We start from the raw sequence: 23,412 nt of genomic DNA, 5'->3' as shown, positions 1-23,412 counted from the left end.
AAAAATTAATGACACCATAAATTAAATAATCACAAGAAGTCAAGACACGTAACTAATCGTAATTAGTATATTAACAACACCCAAGAAGAAGGAGAGGGGCAGTTTTGAAGATAAGAATATATGCGGAGGACTATTATGTCCTTTTAGCGTTTAAACGTTCCAATAGCTGGAGTCTCTCTTTTTCTCAAATCTATCTATTTTTCCGACTACTTCCCTTGGATTGCCCGCGACAACGACACCCAAACCAAAAGCTCACGTCGTCAAACCAATCCTAAATTCCAACATAGCTGGGGTTCAGGAAGATATCGTCTTGAATCAGATCGATCTCAGACGCCTTCGACTCCCGTTTTGAAACGTTTATATGGCGTTTTGAGATCCAGAGAAGCGAGAACAGATGGGGGATAGCGATCTCGAATTGGGAAAGCAAGGGGAATTGGCTAAGACGAACGCGGATGAGGCCGCGCTCGAAGATTCAAACCCTGCGATCCAGAGAGATGCATCCTTCTCGCCGGGGAGATCCTGCGAGAGCACTTCAATGGAAGGAGTTGAGAACGGCGAGTTGCCGTTGATCCAAGGCGGGGATTCGCCGAGATCTAATTTCTTCCGGCAGAGGAGCATGCATTCGAGTTCGAATGGTCACGTGGGGGATGCCAATGGGAAAAAGGTCGCTTCTTTTGATGTGGAGAATGGGATTCATACAAGTGATTCGATGGCGAAGCTGGAATCGTTGGAGCAAGCGGCCCATAATTCCATCTCGGCGGTTGTTGTACTCAAGACCCTGTTCTATATCTTGGTTTGGTATACCTTTAGTACTTGTTTGACGCTGTAAGTGCTAGGTTCTCAGCTTCTTGTTTGTTGAAATGCGCCAGTGAGATGATTAGATGAGTGATATTAATTAGTTGATTTGTTTTTTTTTTGGTTTAGGTATAATAAGACGCTTTTAGGGGAAAAATTGGGAAAGTTTCCTGCCCCATTGTTGATGAATACCTTTCACTTCACGTTACAAGCTGTTTTGTCGAAGATCATTGTGTGCTTCCAGTCCAGAGGACCTGACAATAGCGTAAAAATGACATGGAAGGATTACTTCCTTAGAGGTATGGATCTACTCTTGTTTCCTTATATTCATTCTAGAAGGTTTACATATTTGTCTGTTGGAAAGACATGGACTTAATTGCTTCTGCTCGTATGGGCTAAAGTCAAAACTTTGGATAAGGATTCAATTATTGCTACTTGCTAATGAAATAAATAATGTTTGGAGAGTCAGCATGGGATGCATAATTTCATTGTTTTGAAGATTTATAGATTTTTTTGTGACATAGTACAGAATTACCTTCTAAAAAATTTGAGAAATCTATAATCGAGCAATTGTATGTGTTGTTTAATCAAATTCCATGCTTACATGGTAAATTTATGATGCAATGGGAGTAGGAAAGGATCATTACTCTGCTAGTCATTTCCTCTCATGTCTTCATGTCCCTTAGATAAAATTATTGTGAAATGCTGAGTGGAAAAGATCTTTTCATTTTTACATGATATTTCAGCCTCTGGTAATTGCTTTAACTTAATATGGATCAGCCTCTGGCCTATTGCTTGTGGAGAAATAGAAGATGCGGGATGTTAGATATGCTTATATTAGAGCTACTGAAAATTGGATGTAAATATTTCATACCCCAAGATATCTATCTCACTACATCTTATGTGTGTAGCGTATATTGTTTTGAGAGTAAATTATTTATGCCATTTTATGGTAGTCTATCGAGCATGTCTTGACGATAACTAGATTTGCCTATTTTATGTCTTGAGATGTAAGAAAAGGCATATGTGTTCTAAGCTTTCTAATAACTAATGCTACAGATGGACTTGATGTTTTGCAGTTGTGCCAACAGCTCTTGGAACTGCACTGGACATAAACCTAAGCAATGCTTCTCTTGTTTTCATATCTGTAACCTTTGCAACAATGGTTTGTTTTTCTTTTCTTATTTATGAGGAAATCTCCTTTCAAGTCATTCTTGTTACTGTACTAGTTGGGAATTTTTTTTTTTGACCAGTGCTTGTTTTTCCATTAACCATCTTATGCAGTGCAAATCAGCCTCCCCGATATTTCTCCTACTGTTTGCTTTCGCATTTAGGTAAGTTTTGATGGATCAGCTAAATTTAGCTTGTAATTTACATTCTATCTAAGCAGGTTCCATTTGCAACTATTACTCTTGTCCATTTATATTTTGAAGAAATGTTTATTGGACCTTTTATGATCAAATTCGTAGATCAACATTTTTGTGTACTTATTGTATACCAAGTTTTCCAATTCCATATATCTCCTATTTGTCACACGTAATAATTCCAGTTGAAGTGGCTTTACAGAGGGGTTGTGATCAACAGACGAAAATCTGAACTGAAAAATATAGCTGGACCTAAAGGCAGCCTTTTCATTATACCAGTATTACAGTATACAAAATGCTTCTTTGCTGTGTGTACTTGACGTTCGTACATGATATTCTTGTGCTTGAAATTTTCTATATCTTGGGTATTCGCTGTCTTCTGCTTTTGTGTGGTAGTATTTTGTTCCTATATGAATATTGAGGGTAAAGTCATAATTTAGTTGATCTAATGAATATCTCTCTTTCAGTTTTCCTTATTTCTTTAAATAAATCATGGTTTAGCTAATCAGAAGTTGCCTTCAACTTTGTAAGGTTGGAGACTCCCAGCATCAGGCTTCTAGGAATCATATTGGTTATTTCTGTCGGAGTCCTATTAACAGGTGTGTAAGTCTCTTCACAAACTATTGACATTAGCTATCTCTTTACAAAATGTATTCATGTTTATATTGTTTTGCTGGTTTACAAAACATTCACACAAGTCATGTACTCTGCTAACATTAAAAGTTTGATTCCAAACACAGCATCATAGTATTCCATTTATAGTGAATCTGCTTTCATCATTCAAACGACAAAGATTATGCAGATGATGGTGTAATGAACTATAGCAGTTGTTTAGGGTTAAAGAGGGTTAAGTTGTTCAAAATGTGATCAGTGTCGCACCTTATTTTGACTATACGTACTTTTAAATTGATTATTTCTTTCTTGCTAAAACCTATTTATTGGACTTGATATGCATGGATCTTACACAAATGACCTCAAAAGTCAAACTAATGAATCTTGAACTATTGTTGTCCATATGTATATGGTTGTCTGATAATTTTGCACTGTGTTGCTAGCTGATGCAGTGTTACAATTCAATGTATAACATTTTAGTTGGCTTTCTATAATAGTATTGACTGATAATATTCTTCTCAGTTGCCAAGGAGACAGAATTCGAATTCTGGGGGTTCATTTTTGTTATGCTTGCTGCAGTTATGTCGGGCTTCCGTTGGTCCATGACTCAGATTCTTTTGCAGGTGTGGCTATAGATTCCCGTTTATGGCAACTTTGTTTAAGCGTATTAATTACAAGTTTTTATTTTATAACCAACTTCCTAGTGTTCTCTTCCTACTCTGATGTTTCGCTCTGTTTTCTTGTATGCGGATTTGAACTTGACATGAAGAAAGAGGCTTATGGTAAGCAGTCCACCCTGCTCTATTTAGATGTATTTGAAACTATTAATCTACTAGAGGATGATATTGTGAATTCATGTGCACACATGAGTGCCTATGTTGATGTCTCTTTCTTTATCTAATCAGATTTGCATGCAAGTTGAAGCAAATACTTCTGCAATTTGTCTTAAACTTGACTCATACTAGGCCTAAAATGCGATAAAATTGTTTTTCATTTTCACCTGTTGATATCTCCAAAAACGTGACATACAAGATCATGGGTACATTCTGATGTTCTTTTGGTGAAATGCAGGTCTTAAGGATCCAATTACCCTTATGAGTAATGTTACTCCCGTGATGGCAGTGGCAACTTTAATCCTTTCTCTTGCAATGGATCCTTGGAATAACTTTGAAACAAATGTATATTTTGATAATCCATGGCATATTGTACGGAGTTGCTTATTGATGCTAATTGGAGGAGCTCTAGCCTTTTTCATGGTAATCGTTGCATTCTTGGTTCAAAGATATTTCTATCATACATCAATACTTGCATAAGTAAATGTTATAATGTACACATGTTCATTCTTAAACAATTATTTTCTTATTAACATGATCTATATTGCATTATTAGTGGTTCTAGTAAATGAGACTCATTCATCAATTGCAGGTTTTGACGGAGTATATTCTCGTATCAGCAACAAGTGCAGTAACTGTAACAATAGCAGGTGTTGTAAAGGAAGCTGTTACCATTTTGGTAAGAGATGACACAACTCTTGATTCAGATTGTTCTTGAAGAAATTGCATTATATTATTTGACTTCCTGCAATTGTGTAAATTCATTCTAACTTTCTATTTTTTACTTCAACTTTATGTACATATAAATGTAAATATGGTGGATGGTGGGCCATTATAGCCAGACTGTCTGGTAGTCTGGTTTGCATCTGCCTAACATAAAATGATTCTTTTTTGTAAAAGTTAGAAGACGGAACAATCAGAGAGAGGCTCAAATAACAACCTGCTTACTTCTTCAAAAGAAATATATGAAAGTTACGATATTTTTGAGGTTATCCTAATTTTTCTTCACCTTTAGGAGTACAACCCATACATTGAAACTTTTCTACCATATACATATCTATAGGTTTCATTTCTTACATGTATTCATGTATTGGACTACTTCCAAAATCTTGGTGACTCCTTAGTCTTCTGGATGGTAGGAATAGATGATGAAGTGGTCATGCCAAACACTACTTAACCATTTAAATGCTAAACCCAGAAGAAGTAATAAACAAGAAGTGAATTGTTCCACCACTTTATCACTTCTCTTTTTGAATGCATCACTCAAATTTTTTACAACATGGTATGCGAATTCTTGTTTTCCTTTGGTAATGATATCTTAGGTATGTTGAAAAATGCAAAAATCTAATGTATTTATATCTTCTCAATCAATATTGTTCCAGGTTGCTGTATTTTACTTCCATGATCAGTTTACCTTGTTAAAGGGGATTGGGCTTCTCACAATTCTACTTGGTGTCAGCTTATTCAACTGGTACAAGTGAGTGAACAAACCTTTCTTCTGATATGTAGGGGTTAGTGCTCAGAGATTGGAACAACTTAATGATACTTGTGATTTGAAAGGCATTTTTTTTTCTTTCACCATTAATACACTTTTAAGTATAGAATATGGATAAATTATAAATCCAGAATTTTTTTTTTCAGATTTCTTTCCTCATTAGAACAGAAATACATTTAATTCTAGATGAATTTATTACACTTATCCTAACACTTCCCTTTGTATCCAATGCACGACTTAATCTGAGCGGTATATCATACTTGACTCCCAGTTTCTTATTTTCTTGTGACTAAGAACACTCCATGTTTGTTCTCTAATACCTTTTGTGGACAGAACTGCCTAGCATAATGTCATGTTAGCAGTCATGATTGTCATGGATATGTGCTAACATTCTGCCTTCCTGTAAGATACAAGCAATCATTCTTAGTTCTTTCAAACTGGAAAGAGATTTTTCTCCTCTTATCTCCTATGATGTGCAATTTTTATGTTCATCCGAAATGCCCTGTAGTTCCATGTCAGCTCATCAGTTAATTCGGCCCCTATATTTGCATCTTTGTAGCATTAACTAGGAAACACAGAGACTTCTATACTCTCACCATATCTGTATCAGATAAGATATTTGTCGGATGCTCCCTTGAAGTATCCAATTTTTTTACAAATAAAAGTACTTCTCATATACTTGTTAGACTTATAAGATACTTTTGAGATTTGTACCAATATGAGTTAAATTGAAGGAGACAATTACCTTTCATTCCTTATCAGATGTAGAACTCTTTGTGAAAAGATTGAGTTTACTTGTTTATTTTATAATCTATATTAGGAAATCATGTTACATTGGCCAATTTCTTCTAATTTATAAATTGAATTTGTTTCTTTATCTTAGACTGCTTAATATACTAAACTTTTGTGTATGAATGATATTTCTTTTAATGGATAAATTGGAGGTCTCCTTATACAAATTACCATATGCAACAATATTATAGAATTCCTCAATTATGAAAATGCAAGTATGCTCACTAATATATATGTGTGGATATAAAAATATACATATATGAGCTATATATCCTATGCGTATCATATCCTTATTTTTTAAGATTTACCGTATCACCATATTCGTATTCGTATTCCGTATATGTATCCATGCTTCATACTAGCATATAATGCTCAGAGAGCATTTGGCTTGCTATCCAGTCGGCAAAACCAACATTATTCAGCAATGACCATTATCTGTTTTCAAGTTTCGAACTCAAGAAATTTCACTCACTTCATTTTCTGTGCCCAATTCTTTGCTGTATCTCGTTGTACCATGTGATTGGTACTTTTAGTAGCTGTCTTGATCCAATATTAAACATAGAACCCTTGAATCTGTTATTTGGATGCTGTCTGTGATTCTGTTCACCATCTCTGTATTTACATGATCTCCTGGACTTTCCAAGACATTTTTTTTTTCTCACTTGACTCTTGAAAGCAATCTGCTATGTTCATTCATCTCTATTTAATTTAGTACATCAGTTTATGCCAGATCAAGCGCTATCGTATCTTCTCTTTTCGAATGTGGATCAATATGAAGGATCGAATTGTTCTTTTATCACTTCAATATGTAAGTTTGTTTTATAACTAATTCCAGATACGAGAAATACAAGAAGGGCCAGCTGATAGAGAATGAAGAAGTAGGGCCCTCTTCAAATGTAGCTGCAAAATATGTTATCCTTGATGACTTGGATCTTCAAGATGATGACACTTGATTCTCACCATCATGGGAGCCCTGCTGCTACTCCAAACGGTAATATCCTTTTACATAATTTCCAAGCAAACAACCTGAGAACTCCTTGAAAGTTGATATCCTTGTAAGCATATTCTGTTGCTTACAGGATGGTCTTTGAGTTAGCTAATTATAGTGGTTCATTCACTCTGGGCTTCCAATTTATTTAAATATTAGAGGAGTGTGAGATGGATTACAATATTTATTTCTGTTGCTAATGTATCTGAGCACACTTCTTTAAACTTTAAAGCCCTCTTCTAGAGAATGCCTGAAATATTAAAATAGATCCTCAATTCTGTTCCATCTTTTGGTAGCCGATGACAAAAAGTATATTTACCATCCTTTAGTAAAACTAGTGCAAGGAAGGATCTGTCCTATTAGGAGAAAAGATAATAATGCTTGTCTTATAAACCTGACATGATCCCTGAGACCTCCCTAATCTAAAACAATTGATTTGCTGCCAGTCACAAGCCACGCAGAACGGATTTTTCAAAGTGGGGGCCAACTACCAACTGGTCCCAGATCTATGGTTGGTGTTGACCCTAATCAGCTTACCAACAATTTGCAATGGAAATTACCTGCTAGCATGCAGCCAGTTTCCCTAGAAGATTTAGGCATTTACGCTTCCCTTATTGCTATTTCTTGACAATCTTTTTATGTTGCATGTCATATCTTTTTAATTCCATAATGGGTGATGATGCAAAGATACTTACTCATGATAGTAGATTCTTTGGTAGATTAATCTTTCATATATTTCTCTTAACTCTCCCAAGACTTATAGTAAGAACTCTGATCTTCTAAATATAAGTAGTTTTGGCTAAATTGACTAAACTGGCAAAGTTCACTAGTCTAAATCATTTTAGTTGGATGGCACTCGTATCTGATGGCATATATTATAGGAGTTCTATTGCTCCTGCTTCTCTGCATTTCTTCCTTAAGCTATGGATATGGACTTAAAAGTACTTTAAAGTTATCCTTCTCCTTTTCCGCTCTTTATTTATTGATGAAATCACTATGTTATCTCACCATATTTGACATCCACATTTAATCCATTTCTAATATTAATTTCATTTGACAACTAAATATTCAATTTAAAATGGTGGGGCATATATAATAGTTTTTTTTTTCTCTTACAAAAGGCTTAACAAAGATATCTACATATGCCTTTCTTCTGCTTCCTCAGCCCAACCGATTGATTGCACTGATGTTTATGATGACTTCTGCAGGAGGAATTATGCCCTCATGCTTTTTGTAGATTATTAGTCACTCAAATTGTTTCAGCCATGGAGCAAGTCATCTCCAAACAACGCACGGAAGTTGAAGTCATGTGAATAGCTCTATTTCCACATGAGCAGAGAGCCTTCACACTATTTATGCTGCAAACTTCCACTCATCTCCTGAAAGCAAAGGATGTTCTCCATGAGTTGTCCTTGTTCATATGTTTACTACAGCTACTGCCGAGGAATCAGAAAGTCTGAAGTTAACAACAGGACAAAGGATATCTTGTTGCCATGCTAATTGGAGCCAACAGTACAAGAGATTGCATATTATTTATGCGAGTTAGATTCTGTATGTTCCATTCAATTGTTTCTTCATTCCTTAGATCCCCTTTCTTATTTTTTGTTAGATGCATTTGATATATATTGAATTGTACAGCTTCCAGCCTCCAACTAAGACATAATGGAGTTTGTCAGGCTTGGAGAACTGTAATCGACTCCCTTGTAGTCTATAAACAGAACCAATGAGCAGAGAATAAGCTCTGCCCTTTTCTCATATATTTTTCATCACCAACTGTAACATTGATTGTAATTTCTTAGTCCTACAGTAATTTCAGTAGCTTTTTGTGTCTAAATTTGTCGTTATCTAGCCCTTGATGGTCAACATCCTTTAATTTGAAGTCAATTGTTTGCTTACAACTACTTAATTGCTCTTTGTGACTTGAATTACTTTTGCAATCTATTGGAAAATGAAGACACTCGACTGCTTGATTTTGTTGTGGAATTGACCTTTTCATCATGCAGGAGTGCTCCTCCTCCCAATTTTTCATCTTTTGACTGCTCAACAAAACTAAAGCTTGTTCTATGTTGTCAATTTATTCCATAAAGTGGCAGGTGGAAGTATTTTGAAACATGTTTTTGAATCTAGATGTGAAACTAATTGGAGGATAACAAAAAGCAACTAGTTTTTAAATAATGAGCATTAGAGAAGTTGACTATCCATCCGGTCTGCATTCCCAATGGATAACGAGCATTGGAGGAATCAACAAACCCTGTCCTAGTATTCCTATGAATAATAATATATTATATAAAGATTTACGGAAATTTAAAATAGGAAAACTTATAAAAATTACCCCTTGTGTCTTAACTGTCACTTGTCTATGGAAAAGAAATCCTATTTTAAGGTTTTATATTTTTTTTATTAAAAGTAATAAGATATTCTTTATTTCTTTAATTGTCATTAGATGAAAGTGAGACATTATAAGTAAAATATAAGATTAAAATGTATAACTTATGGATAACAATAAAAAAACAAAATGTACGATGTCTCTATATAATACCCCATATTTTTATAAAATTACAGCTTAACTCCTATATTTTTATTATTTACAAATTAAGTCATATATTTTATTAAATATGTGTTAAAAATACTTTGTGTTAAATTTGTTTTTTTGATTAAATCTCAGTATTAGATTTGAATTAATACCGTAAGAATATTTTATTAACTAGAAATATATTATTTCTAAAATATTAAAATACTCTTATATCTAGAATAACTAAAATATCCTTAGCATGACTTAATTGAGGATATTTTTGTAAATTTATTAGTATAGTTGACTTAACTCAATAGTTTAATTAAGTTTAATTAATAATCTAATGGCGTGGTGTTTTTTAGTCGTAGAGCTTGATTTATAAATAGTAAAAATATAAGATATATATTATAATTTTATTAAATACAGGGTATTATCTGTAAATCTCCCTACAAAATAAAATATACATTTCCCTCGTCGATCTTCCCCAAAGTCCAGAACGCGGCGGCTTTTGGTGACCAAGTTTCCACTCTTCTCAAAAAAGCAAGCAGTTTACAGAGAGATCTAAATTCCTATGCCTCCTCCCCTCTTCTTTTTCTTCTTCTTCTTCTTCTTCGTCCCGACTCTCCATTCCCAACCATTCGACTACCCAATCGCAAACCTCTCCACTCTCTGGACCAACGACCCCTCTCTCCCCCACCATGTCTCCTACCCCGACGGCTCCTCCATCCGCGCCCTCCTCCTCCGCCTTAACCCTTCCGGCTTCGGCCCCTCCTTCGCCGCTGGTTTCTTCTGCACCTCCCCTTGCGCCACCTTCTTATTTGCGGTCTTCGTTGTCTACGCCAACAGCGGCGGCCGCATCACCTACCCAACCCTCGCCATCCCCCAAGTCGTTTGGTCCGCCAATCGCCACCGCCCGGTGCAAGAGAACGCCACCCTCCATTTTACCCCAAACGGCGACTTGGTCCTTAAAGACCTCGATGGCGGCCTCGTCTGGTCGACGAATACCTCGTCCCGCAATGTTGTTTCGATGTCCGTCTCCGAGTCCGGCAACCTGGTGTTGGTCGACAGGAACAATTTGGCAGTTTGGCAATCTTTCGAACACCCTACGGACGCGTTAGTTCTCGGGCAGTCTCTTAGCCAAGGGATGAGACTGACAGCTAACACTTCTTCTACGAATTGGACAGAGAGTGATTTGTATCTCACCGTCCTCTCTGATGGGTTGCACGCGTTTGTCGACTCGAGTCCGCCGCAATTATACTTTCAAACAGGGATTGGTGGGACTAAAGCGGAGAATAGATCGACGTATGTGAGTTTCTTGAATGGTAGCCTTGCGATCTTTGCGCTATTCTTGCAGCCAGGCGAGCCGGACATGGTGATCTCTTTGCTTCCGGCGGATTCGGTGCAGTATATGAGGTTGGAGTCCGATGGGCATCTGAGGCTTTATGAATGGAGGACAGATTGGAAGATGGTGATGGACGTCCTGAATGTTTTCCCGGATAATTGCGCTTATCCGACTGTTTGCGGGCAGTATGGCATTTGCTCGAACGGGCAGTGCAGTTGCCCGAGTGCGGAGTACTTCCGGCCGGTGAATGATCGGCAAGCTAATCTCGGCTGCGCTGCGGTGACTTCTATTTCTTGTCAATCTACACAGGATCACCAGCTCTTGGCTCTTGACAACGTTTCTTACTTCAATTACATCGATATTGATGCAGCACTGCCCCAAGGGACCAGTGAGACGAGCTGCAAACAGGCTTGTCTAAACAACTGTTCTTGCAAGGCTGCTCTTTTCCAGTATGGTGGAAATGTCTCTGACGGTAGCTGCTTCTTGCCGTCGCAGATCTTTTCGTTGCAGACGAATCGGCCTGAAGTTACTCATTATAACTCTTCCGCGTTCATTAAGGTGCAGGTCATCCCCTCAACTTCTTCTCTGAGGAATTCGACAACGAAAAAGGGAGCTGGAGTTGCAGTTGTGGTAGGTTCCTCACTTGGAGCTTTCCTTGTTTTGTTGTCCATCGTTGCCCTTGTCCTTGTGTTTGTACGCAGACGATCTAGAGAGGCATCTGAAGAGGAGTATCTTGATCAAGTACCTGGAATGCCGACAAGGTTTACTTTTGAAGAGTTGAGATTAGCTACTTGGGAGTTCAGCACAAAGCTCGGAGAAGGAGGATTCGGGTCTGTTTTTGAAGGAAAGATAGGCGACGATCGGATTGCAGTGAAACGCTTGGATGGCATCGGTCAAGGAAAGAAGGAATTCTTAGCAGAGGTTGAGACAATTGGTAGTGTTCATCACATCAATCTGGTGAGGTTGATTGGCTTCTGCGCCGACCGATCCCATAGGCTTCTGGTCTACGAGTATATGTGCAATGGATCACTGGATAAGTGGATCTACTACAGAGATGAGAATGTCCCTCTTGATTGGCAAACTAGACATAAGATCATGACTGACATAGCCAAAGGTCTGTCCTATCTTCATGAAGAGTGCAGGCAAAGGATTGCTCATTTGGACATCAAGCCACAGAACATCCTCCTAGATGATACGTTCACTGCTAAGGTTTCTGATTTTGGACTATCTAAGCTAATAGACAGAGATCAGAGCCATGTGATGACTAGAATGAGAGGAACACCTGGATATCTAGCACCTGAGTGGTTGACATCGATTATTACAGAAAAGGTTGATATCTATAGCTTCGGTGTCGTAGTTATGGAAATTGTATGTGGAAGAAAAAACCTGGATCACTCCCAGCCTGAAGGGAGTGTTCATCTAATTAGCTTATTGCAAGATAAGGCCAAGATTGGTCGGTTACTAGATTTAGTTGACCATCATAGCAGCGATATGCAGTTACATGAGAACGAAGCCATTCAAATTATCAAGCTTGCAATGTGGTGTTTGCAGATTGATAGCGGTAGGAGGCCTTCCATGTCAATGGTAGTAAAGGTCTTGGAAGGTGCAATGGATGTAGAGACTAGCATTGACTACAATTTTGTAATCACGACTCCAGTCATTACTAGCAAAGCTGGTTACTTGGATGACTCACCTCCACCTTCTGCATCACTTTTATCAGGTCCTAGATGAAATATGATTTGTGACAACTGGTAATGCCAGTTGCATGCTGTACTTACATTTAAATGAATAAATTATGCTGTATGCTTTAATAATCTTTTTTGAAGTGCAATGTGGTCTTTCATCTGAAGGAAATATTTCAGTAAATTTCTCTGGTTTCATTTTATTTTAGGGTTCAGTGAAAATGGATAACCATTTTGTCTCCTTGCTTATTACACATAATGCAAAAAATTCGAAGATAGAAAGACATAGCAATTATATATTTACTTGTAAATAAATAGATATAACACTTGTAAGATGACAAACTAAATGTTTATTCAATCCAAACTCAAAGAGTCCACAAGCTCTGCTATCTTCACCTGTTGAGAATCCTTCAAGACATCACCAACTGCCTTCTCCCACACACTCAGCTCCAAAGCATTCGCCTCCACCAATCTGCGCAAAGCTGACTCCACTGAAACCTTATCACCTTCCCCATTAATTCCCTCCAAGAATTTCTTCAAACTCTCAACTCTTGGTACATACCCTTTGAACAACATCTCATCAAACACCAAAACAGCCTCCTTAAACTCTCTAGCATTACACAAACCCTCAAATAGAGTCCGGTAACTCACAACATCTCGCCGGCATTCTCGCCTTGGCATATCGTCGAACAAATCGTATGCCTCCCTCCATCTTCCCTCCTTACAAAACCCAGCAATAATTGTATTATAGCTTACCACATCCGGCTTACGCCCGTTCTTCTCCATCTCATTCAACACCTCAAATGCAGCATCGAAGTCCTTCTCGTCGGTGCAAAACCCTGCTATCATTGCATTATATGCCACTGTATCCGGCTTTACTCCATTCTTCTTCATCTCCTCCAATATATCGACTACTTCCCCTTTCCGGCCAGCTCGAAACATCGCCCTGATAAGAGTAGAATACACCGCAGAATCCAAGCCTAGTTCTTTGTCCGACAACATCTCCTCTTTCAGCTTAAGAGCCAAATCCAATTCATTCTTATTACAAAGGGCCTTGATAAGAGTAGTGTATACATGAGCGTTGGGCTTCATGTTGAAAGAGTTTAGCATCATTTCTTTAACCCTAAATGCGTCATGTACTTTCGACTTATCGCACAGGATGGCTATTAGTGTCCCAAAAGTTGTCACTGTGGGAGGAATTCCTCTTTTCCGCATTTCGTCGAATAGGAACCAAGCGCTGTCTGGGAAAGCACGGATAAGAATGTTACAAGTGCACGCGTCCGGATTAAACTCCCCCGCGTCGGCATCGCGAATAAGAGATCGGATCGCCTCAAGATTCCTGCACTGGAGGAAAGCGTCGAGGAGGGAATTGAAGGATTTGATCGTCCTGGGACAGCGGAAGGAGGGGATCTGATCGAAGGTGCGGTGCGCCCTGTCGGCCATGCGGGCCCGGCCGTAGAAGGAGATGACGTGGCAGAAGAGGGGCTCCCTGGGACTGACGCGTGTGTCGAGGAGGAGCTGGGAGAGGACCTCCTCCATCTCTGGGAACATGCGCGCTTTCCCGAGCTTGGTGATGATGAGGTCGTAGGAGCGAGCGCTGTACCGGAAGCGAGGGGTGTTCGACGTGGAAGGGGAGGGGTTAGGATTTCGGAAGAGGTCCAGGGCAAGGAGGGGGTTCTTCTCGAGGCGGAGGATGGAAGGGAGATGGAAAGGTGAGATCTTGGTGGGTTTCGCCATTGCGAAGGAAAGGGAGAGGGAGAGGAGCGCGAAGGTCACGAATCACTTCAAATGACTAAATTACCCCAAATCCACAACCCTTTGATGAGGTCAACTCGGTCATTTCACCTTTACGGCGTGTCGGGTTTAAAGCCGCTCCTTTCGGCCCATGTCACTTCCCCACAAGAAACATCACCTCAACGGATCGAAATCTCCGCTTTTTCCCTTCCAAAGTTTTTAAGAGAGAGAGAGAGAGAGAGAGAGAGCGCTCAGAGGGCTTGTGGGTTTTCTCGTAAGAGGAGAAGAGAGAAGAGTTAATGGCCGGATATAGAGCAGAAGACGACTACGATTACCTCTTCAAGGTGGTCCTAATCGGGGACTCGGGAGTCGGCAAGTCTAATCTCCTCTCGCGGTTTACGAGGAACGAGTTTAGCCTCGAGTCCAAGTCCACCATCGGAGTCGAGTTCGCTACCCGGAGCTTGAATGTGGACGAGAAGGTGATAAAAGCTCAGATTTGGGACACCGCGGGGCAAGAGAGGTAACACTTTATTGGTTTTTAAGGAATACCCATCATCTGTTTGGTGTTTTTATTACTTGGCTTTTGGTTTTCTTGGTTGGATTTTGTGTCGCGTTTTATCTATTGGTGGCTTATGATTGTGGTTGTGTTCTACTATTTAGTAGTTTTGTAATTGTCTGCTTAAAACTTGTATACATTCGTAAGCTGTATAATTAGATCTGGTTTTAGATTCTCATGTTATATGGTGATTAGTGGAGCTTAAATCATATCTTCTCAAGGAAAGTTATTTTGGTTAATTATGAAGCCGAATGCTTGGAACCACGTATCAATTTCCTACGGATCCATAGAGGGGGGACTTTGTAATGGACTGAATCAATGAGATTAGGGGTATCGAGCGAAACCACTTTATTAGTTGAGGAGGGGGTTGTCAATGTAATTATCCATTAGAAAAATAAAAGGTGAAAGTTTCAAAATTCACTCTGAGAAACTTATTTATCCTCGCATTATCTGTCCTTAACTAGAATTTTCATGATCTTCAAAAGTTCAATTTGCACCCTTGTAAAGGGTACATATAATAAAACGGCATAGCTTCGATTTTTCTTTTCTTTTCTAATTTATACCTGATTTTAATTTGGTCTCATAATTCCCTACAATTTCTAGGAAGCCCTTCTTCCCTACCCTTGCACATTTTCTTTATGCAATAATATTGGATGGCTGCATCATACAAGTTCAGCTTTATCCTTAGTCCTAGATTATCCTCTCCAAATATTAGTGTTGCAGATATTAAACAACAACTAATGTTATTCAATGTATTCCGGGAGGTGAAGGTCATGTATTTTGTTGCTAGGAGTTATCATTTTTATACCTGACAAAAGCATTCTAGGAGTCTAGAACACTTCTGGCTGAACCAATTTAGTACATGAATTTGCACAGACCTATCCTGATGTGCATATATTTAAAAGAGACTAATAGTTAATCATATTAAGACCATATAGCTTCAGTAAGTTTTTCCCCATTTGATACCAAAAGAAGCTTTTCAAGTATATTCAACTAGTTATATAGTTTGAGATCCTAGTAACTCTTCAAACCCCTTATCTCTGACATCCATGTGTAACACTGGAACCTCTCTGTCGACAAGTATAAGCAAGTCCTACTTTTCTTCTCTTTTTTTTTTTGAATTAGATATTTACTCTTATTTCTGAATTGTAGCTTAAATATTTGTAATTCTCATAGTTAATTTTTTGGTTTTCCTTATTGTATAGTGGTGTAGGTTTCCAGCTGTTCAACATCTTTATGTGCTTATGCTTTAATATTTCTGCAGCTTTAAAGTAAAGGACTCAATAGTCTTAGTTGCATTTGTATGTGTCTTTAATAGTTTTTCTCTCTCAACTAGTTTTTCTAATGGTTGATCTCAATAATCTTTAGTGTTACTTTCATTCCCTCTATTTGTTCTTTCAGCATGTTGTATCCTATTTAAAAATTCAAATATCGTTTGTATATATCTGAGAAAATGAATATGGAAATGGCTGATATGTCAATTATAGTTATACCAAGAGCATATCATGTATACTGAAGATATTTGCTTGTCAACTGTTGCAAGAATACTTTCAAAAAAGTAAGATATTTAGGCCCATATTTGCTGTTTCTAGTCCATGTCAGTTTTCCAAGGGTTTTGTCTGCTTTAGTCCCTTGAATATATACAACTGTTATTTGTATGCCCCTAACTTATGTCCTGTTTCCTCGGAAGAGCAAAAGCTATATCATGGGTAATATCACCCAGAAAAATGCCATTGCTAAATTATGAAGAAATATCATATTTGCAAACTAATTTGCCAAAGTAAATCCAACTTTCTGTGCTTGCATGTCTTGTAAATTAATATTTGGGCCACTATGTAGCACTAAAGATTTACAGGATTAGTGAGAAAATTCATAGCATTCGATGAGCAAATTCATAAAAGCAGAGGAATATATCAGAATGGCTAAATTCCATATGAATTCTCTTTGCGCCTCCTTTGAGAGAAGAAGTTGTAGATGCTGATTGCTGTGCATTACACTGTAAAATTTAAAAACTATGTGATGCTATCAGAGTCTGCTTGATCTGGTACCATTGGTAAATTCCATCTTGGCTTAGTTATCTCTTGTTAGTTTGCCGCTATCTCTAACTCTACATTAAAGTTCGCTTATTCGTTATTACTAGGCCTAATATCACAATATTTTATGCATAGTTATAATAAGCATGCCTTCTGAAGTCATCATCTGTCTTCTTTCTTCAGGTACCGTGCTATCACCAGTGCATACTATCGAGGGGCTGTAGGTGCATTGCTAGTTTATGATGTTACTCGCCGTGCTACATTTGAGAATGCTGAGCGCTGGCTGCGTGAGTTGAGAGATCATACAGATCCGAATATAGTGGTCATATTGCTTGGGAACAAGTCAGACCTTCGGCACCTTGTGGCTGTTTCAGCTGAAGATGGGAAAGCTTTTGCAGAGAGGGAATCACTCTATTTCATGGAAACATCTGCCTTAGACTCAACAAATGTGGAAAATGCTTTTGCTGAGGTCCTGACTCAGATCTATCATATCGTGAGCAAAAAAGCAGTTGACGCTGGCGACGACGCGTCTTCTTCTTTGCCTAGTAAAGGAGAGAGGATTGATGTAAAGGACGATGTTTCCGCGCTAAAGAGAGTTGGCTGCTGCTCAACTTAGATTAGTGCCCGCGTTCGGTTAGACTGTTTCTACAATTACTTCTGTTGAAACATGAGAGGTTGATTAGGTTTGATTTAGTTATATAGTTCATGTTATGAATTTGGCTGAATTAGATCTAATGGTTCTTTTGGTACATGCATCAGCATAGTGTGCTTGTAATGTTGCAATTACAGAAAAGGATATTAGTGCTATTTGTGGCGACAGTGTCGTTTAATTTGTTGCGGTATGAAACCTTTGGTGTTATTGATTGATGTATTAAGGGATATGGCTGTCTGATTCGCTTGTGAGACAATACCAATTCAGGGACTTTTCAATCTGCAAATTGGAAAGGTATGTTGGCTTAAGCACAGTAGTGTTAATGAAGTGCAAGGATTTTCCTCCTGCAGTGTATGTAATCTTTCTGTACCATACTGCAAAACATTGCCATGGAAACTTTGGTTGTGCACCTGAAATTTTTGTGTTCCAGAATGACTACCTTGTATTATAAGTAATCAGCTGTATGTATTTTGGGATATGGTTGCAAAGTTCTACAGCAGATTGGTTAATTAACATTATTTGCCATCTCCTCATTGCTAATATCTCCTCCGTCGGATCTGGCTTCTACTTTCTCTTAAGAATTCACGATCTGTTAAAGAAAAAGAAAACCGCTAATTCTTAATTTAAAATCGAACTTATTAATTCGAAGAATGAGTTTTAATGGATTACATCTACGGTCATTTCAGAATCAATACAATCAAACCATCAACCAAAAAAGATCCACCACCACTAACAGCTCACGGGATGATTAGCTTCCTCCCGGCATATATGGTGTCCCCGGTTATCCCATTCGCCTCCTTGATCGAATCTATCGACACCTACCAAGAGAAAACCACAGCAATCCATCATCAGATTCCGACAAAGATCGGATTTGAAACAGGAAGGAAGACGGGTAAGGAATGCAACAGAGCTCACCCCATGTTCTCTAGAGAGACCCCAAAGCGTATCTCCCTTCACAATCTCTATAGTACGACTGGGACGCGGTTCCTCCTCCACCACCACGGGCTCCGAAGGTGTTGATTTCGGCGGGACTTCTTCAAGGGGAGGTAGAGTTGTTGATTTCGGGGGACTTCTTCAAGGGGAGGTAGAGTTGGAGAAGGTGGGGATTTGGGTTTAGGAGGTTTGAAGGTGAGGGCTTTGAAGATGTTCATGGCGAGCTCAGACAAGGCGACCAACACGGTGGTCTTCGCCGCAGTCTGGTTTTCCGCGCTGTCTTCCTCCTTATCGGCGGAGGGCATCTCGTCAGGATTTGGATCTCTTCCTATGCTTGGTGTGCGTCTGCTCTCAGTTTAATTGAGCACTTTTGTAGCAGATCGTCTGCGGTGCAGGATGTCTGAAATTTTTACAGTTGGGTATGGTAACCTGTAATTTGGTGTCAGAATCCTTGTTTGATTTGGGCTTGGACAGGGGCTCTGAGCCTCTGATATAGGCCCAGGTTCCACTTCGAGCAACGAAACTACATCGTTGCGGCAAATCCGCAAACACTAATCTGGCACAATAAAACCGGGGCGGGAGGTCACTCGATTGCGAGAGGAGAAGGATGAAGCCAAGGCGACTAAAAGGTCACAAGGCTGCGGTCACCTGCTGCATAGCCTCGCGCTCCCGCCCAGGGATCATCGCTTCTTCCGGCGAGGCAATCCCTAGTTCTCTCCTTCCCCTCTACACTTTACGCAGGGGAAAATATGTAGATTTTTTGTCAAATTGCCAAAGAAGTTTCCTTTTGATGACAAAACCTGTTCTGTTGGTGATATAGGATGGTTGCATTTGCTGGTTCGATTTGCGCTGCAAAGATGTCATTTTTACCATCGAGGTGGGGAAGGAACCTGTTTCTTCTCTATGTTTCAAAGGAGGTTAGTTGGGATTTCGAAGAATTGATCACTGTTCATCAATAATATGATTATTGTATCTGGAAATTTCTATTTCAAGATTATATGGATGGGTTGTACTGCCATAAGTTGTTGCAAGAAAATAGAATTATGTTTCTTGTATCTTCTATTTCTCGGTCGCTCTTTATCAAGCACTACCAAATGTTAGTCATGGATCTCTTATAAAACATTTCTAAAGTAACCTAATGTGACATATGCTGTTTTTATCATTCTTGTTGTTTCATGACTAAGGTAAGTAGGTATCCAGGTAGGCTTCTATACATTTTAGGTTGAGAAATTCTAAGATGTGTGAAAAACATCCACCCAGGAACCGTCGCTATTGACTAGTAGATTATATAAATGGTACTTTTGACTTTTCAAGCTTAGGTTAGGATTGAAATTGTTTAGTTCACAGCTTTCATATATTCATATATGTCTATGCTCGATGAATTTTTTTACAAAAGACTACTTAAATGAATATCTGAAAAACTGTCCTTTTCTTGTCAGGAAATGAAGAGTTTGTATATGTTTCCTCTGGAGCTGAAATTTCATGTTTTGATGTACATATGGTATGAATTGTACTGTTATTTATCTATTTCCTCATGTACCATAAGTTGTGTAGGACTCTTTTATACAAAAAGAATTTATCTTGTAGGGCCCAGGGAAGCCATTGGAGACCTATAACTATAACAAGGATGAAATAAATCAGGTATCTGTGCCACTGTTTAAAGTCATTCTTGGTAAAACATTTCTTTTGGTCTGCTATCGGATATTTGAACAATCAGATATTTGAAGTTTCCTTTTGGAAACATTCCATTCTTGCTGTTCTCACCTACTGCTTACTGCACTTTAGGCTAAAGCACATATATAAATGGAAGATTGGTCTAATTAAGTAACAACATAATAGGTTTTGTATTCGTCTAATGGTTTGATTGCTTGTATGTTTATGCAGATAGCTTTCAGCTCAAAGTTAGGTTTTCTTGCTGCTGCAGATGATAGTGGTGATGTCAAGGTACTTATGGTGGTGGCATATAATTTTGTCGAAGTAATCCATATCAAATATAAAGTTTTGCTTGAGTTTAATGATAGTATCTGTGTGGTTCTGAGAAGTTACCTAAACAGGATTTGATTTGCGTTTTTGATATCTATTCAGCTATCTAAGGATTATGTTTTCTTCCTGTTGCAGATTGTCGACACACACCAGAAAAGCCTCTACAAATCATTAAGAGCAGCCCATACAACTGTAACTCATCCAGCATGCTACCTAGAACTTTTTACAGACATCCAATATAGTCAATTTTACTTTTGCTTTTAGACTACTCATGTATTGTCATTGTTATGACAATATCCTGACTAGGGAATTTTATAATCAATTATGATTCTTTCATCATTTGTATGCATTATGGTTTTCTGGTTAAATTTTGACTATACTGAGAAATCTATTTCTCTGCTGCAAAATCTTGTGCTGATTTACATGGACCTTAGCTGATCTTTTCTACAGATCTGCAGCGCTGTGCAGTTCATTCCCTGGAAACCTTGGACAGGTAGCTCCCTGAAAAGCTAAGTAACTCAAATATATCAACAAACTGTATTTTTCATTTTATCATCAATTAAGCTATGCAAGAATGCATGACAAAGTAGTATTTTTTTGGATGGAATTTCTCCATGCGCCTTTGCTTCTTTATTTCGTAGTTAAACTACAGAATTGCAATTGTACTCTTGGTGTAATATTCCTTCATTTCAGAACAGCAGAGATGTTCATACCTAGAAACATATAATTTTGATGATTTTTTTTTTTTCAGTTGGTGATGTTATTTAAAATTCTAAAAAGTAGTTGTAGAAATGATTGTGATAGCCTCTCTTCATCTTAAACCATTAAAATACATGATGGTCTTGTATTACCTTACCAGTTGATATCATTTAGGTGTATTTGGCAGCTATTACTGGTGGTCTCGACTCAAAACTTATTATGTGGGATTTCTCAAAAGGGCGACAACTTTGTGTAATTGATTATGGTACGCGTACAACTGATTACTCTTTACTTCTCCATTTCATGACCTCACAAGTCAATTAGATTGGAAACTACTACCTTCGTTTTGGCTGCTCAGTTTCATTTATTTTTTCTGTTCTTTTTTGAAGCAGAGTACAGATTCAATTATTTTCTTTGGTTTCAGATCTGCATGTTATCATATTTATTGCTCTTTTCTCTTTTTCAGGAATACCTGAAATTGCCAATAATGCATCCTCTGGTAATGTAGGGCAGTGTTTTAATCCTGCCTTTGTACACTCAACAGCAGTTCCTGAAGTGGATATGTTGGGGGGTTCTTACAAAGTTTGTGCTGTTGCAAGAGGAGATGGTGTTGTTGATGTAATTGATTTAGAATCTCCGTTGGCCCCAATGAAGCCAAAGAGTAGCCATCAGCCAACAGGTTCTCAGTTAAGATCCAAAAAGAATGATGTCCGAGCTGCAAACAGTCGTATGACTGGTCAAAGTGAATGGAAGATGATGCATCTAGATTACAGTTTGGCAGGCCATACTGCTGCTGCCTCCTGTGTGTAAGTAATTTCCATGTAGTGTTTCTGAATAGTCCTTTGAGATGTCTAACATTTGTTGGTTAAACAGGTCATTTTCAACATTTGGCGAGAGAGGCAAGTTTCTCATTTCGGGTGGAAATGATGCATCAGTGAAGCTATGGGACTGGACCAATCGTTTTTCTTCTGTAGAAACAAGCTGCAGTGGTGTTTTAGCACTGAATGTTGATGTGAATAAAAAGGTGATATCTACACTATTGTGTCAAAGCTGTGTTCTTGACTATATAATAGGCGATGCTTTACAGTTTCTACATTTTCGACACAATTATTTTTAGTTTGTGTATGTTTGCATTGACATGAACAGAAGATCATATCTACATTTCATTGGTTTGAATTCTGATTTCTTGACTATCTGATGGGAATACTTTGCTAGTTTGTCAACTTTTGACACAATTATCGTCTTGAAATTTGTTTGTTGTAGGCAGAATATGTCCATGAGAGCATGCTCATTATTACGTCCTCTTTTATTAGTTTTTCCTTGCCTTATTGCTAGTAATGTTGTTATTCCACAATTCTCTCATTGACATGAGATTATGTGATAGCCAACCAGCAGTTGATGTTCATGGGTATTGCTTATGTTTGTAGGCTATTTCATGGTTCTTGCAACTTATCTGCCTTTTAGTCGTATTCAGTTACCTTTTAGGTTTATTTCTTTTTCAGCCACTTTTAGCAATCAAGATCTCTGTGTTTCTGGGTGTCATAGTACTTCCTCATCATCATCTTACTATGTATCGGGAAGGTGATTTGCCTTTATGCTACCTGTTAATTTTGAATATCTATAATAAACACTTATCCCTCATGTTGGCAGGTCAATTGGCTATGTACTTCTCCAAGTGATTCAGAAAATCTAATTGTGTGCGATACGTCCAAAGTACTAAAAGTTTATAGTGTTTAATAGACTGAAGAACTGGAAGCAAAAAATAAACAACAGTGCTTCTAATTGAAATATCATCATGCTGATGAGTTATTGGAGCATAGAGCTACAAGTGCTTCAGCTTTGCTAAAAGACTTTTGATGTAGGTGGCAGGCTTCTCATCAAAAGTGGCTGTATTCCGGTTCTTCGATATGTTTATCTATAACCTATGGAGGACAAAAGAAGAGCAATGCCTGGTTTCATGTCCATCTTGTATTGTAGACGGTGGTTGTACTCTTACGGTTCTGGCTCGTTATATATTCCCCTTTGGTGGGAATGTTCATTTCTCGTAAATGTACATCATTTCTTATAGACCTTATTCAGTGAAGAGTCTGCGGTAGAAACTTTAAAGATGCTAACTTGACTATCATATTGTTTCCCTGCAACGTTTTGGGAGCTTCATTCATGTAACTATTAAGGCCAGTGGCTACTGGTGACATTCTGAGCATTCCTTTTCTAATGAGTCGGGTATGTTTGCTCTCTGCAAAGTATTATTGCTTCCATTTATTATGCATGGCTTTGAGACAAACACGTTATCAGTGTGTCTGTTGTTGGTCTTGCTTCTTTAAATTGTGGTCTTCTAAGGTTCAAAAAATACTTGGATAACAATAAGATACAATCCACGTCAACTCTGGAGATTAATTGCAAGGAA

The 23,412-nt window shown here is 38.2% G+C and overlaps 5 protein-coding genes and 1 long non-coding RNA gene across 7 annotated transcripts; 4 read left to right on the top strand and 2 right to left on the bottom strand.

Moving 5' to 3' along the window:
• The first annotated feature begins 220 nt into the window (after positions 1-220).
• On the top strand, positions 221-8,248 carry LOC140768107 (probable sugar phosphate/phosphate translocator At1g06470). Its single transcript, XM_073108217.1, has 12 exons — positions 221-825; positions 925-1,094; positions 1,875-1,960; positions 2,080-2,129; positions 2,691-2,758; positions 3,294-3,394; positions 3,541-3,553; positions 3,843-4,027; positions 4,197-4,283; positions 4,987-5,081; positions 6,727-6,882; positions 8,088-8,248. The coding sequence occupies exons 1-11, from the start codon at positions 395-397 to the stop codon at positions 6,842-6,844; spliced, it is 1,404 nt and encodes a 467-aa protein (XP_072964318.1). The 5' UTR covers positions 221-394; the 3' UTR covers positions 6,845-6,882; positions 8,088-8,248.
• Positions 8,249-9,878: 1,630 nt separating this feature from the next.
• On the top strand, positions 9,879-12,558 carry LOC140768106 (G-type lectin S-receptor-like serine/threonine-protein kinase SD2-5). Its single transcript, XM_073108216.1, has one exon. The coding sequence runs from the start codon at positions 9,963-9,965 to the stop codon at positions 12,462-12,464; it is 2,502 nt and encodes an 833-aa protein (XP_072964317.1). The 5' UTR covers positions 9,879-9,962; the 3' UTR covers positions 12,465-12,558.
• A 66-nt stretch (positions 12,559-12,624) lies between these two features.
• LOC140768108 (small ribosomal subunit protein mL103 (rPPR7)-like) lies at positions 12,625-14,292 on the bottom strand. Its single transcript, XM_073108218.1, has one exon. It carries the CDS (start codon positions 14,150-14,152, stop codon positions 12,770-12,772), a length of 1,383 nt encoding a protein of 460 aa, XP_072964319.1. The 5' UTR covers positions 14,153-14,292; the 3' UTR covers positions 12,625-12,769.
• Positions 14,293-14,302: 10 nt separating this feature from the next.
• Positions 14,303-17,749, top strand: LOC140768110 (ras-related protein RABA1d). The gene is made up of 2 exons (XM_073108222.1): positions 14,303-14,669; positions 16,922-17,749. Exons 1-2 carry the CDS (start codon positions 14,449-14,451, stop codon positions 17,352-17,354), a joined length of 654 nt encoding a protein of 217 aa, XP_072964323.1. The 5' UTR covers positions 14,303-14,448; the 3' UTR covers positions 17,355-17,749.
• Positions 17,750-17,961: 212 nt separating this feature from the next.
• Positions 17,962-18,444, bottom strand: LOC140768111 (uncharacterized). Of its 2 annotated transcripts, XR_012105697.1 has the most exons (3): positions 18,306-18,444; positions 18,060-18,208; positions 17,962-17,979 (listed from the first exon to the last, which is right to left on the bottom strand). It is a non-coding gene; the product is annotated as an uncharacterized lncRNA (long non-coding RNA). The 2 variants fall into 2 exon arrangements; XR_012105696.1 differs by lacking the exon at positions 17,962-17,979 and having other exon boundaries at positions 17,983-18,208.
• Positions 18,445-18,882: 438 nt separating this feature from the next.
• LOC140768109 (uncharacterized) lies at positions 18,883-23,265 on the top strand. The gene is made up of 11 exons (XM_073108221.1): positions 18,883-19,023; positions 19,144-19,240; positions 19,763-19,824; positions 19,911-19,964; positions 20,208-20,267; positions 20,442-20,498; positions 20,757-20,799; positions 21,193-21,270; positions 21,472-21,811; positions 21,879-22,029; positions 22,656-23,265. The coding sequence occupies exons 1-11, from the start codon at positions 18,931-18,933 to the stop codon at positions 22,740-22,742; spliced, it is 1,122 nt and encodes a 373-aa protein (XP_072964322.1). The 5' UTR covers positions 18,883-18,930; the 3' UTR covers positions 22,743-23,265.
• Positions 23,266-23,412: the final 147 nt, after the last annotated feature.

The sequence above is a fragment of the Typha angustifolia genome, chromosome 10 (assembly GCF_048772165.1).
Source record: "Typha angustifolia cultivar Huaian chromosome 10, ASM4877216v1, whole genome shotgun sequence".
Classification (NCBI taxonomy): Eukaryota; Viridiplantae; Streptophyta; class Magnoliopsida; order Poales; family Typhaceae; genus Typha; species Typha angustifolia.
This window is presented reverse-complemented; position numbering and strand designations above follow the sequence as displayed.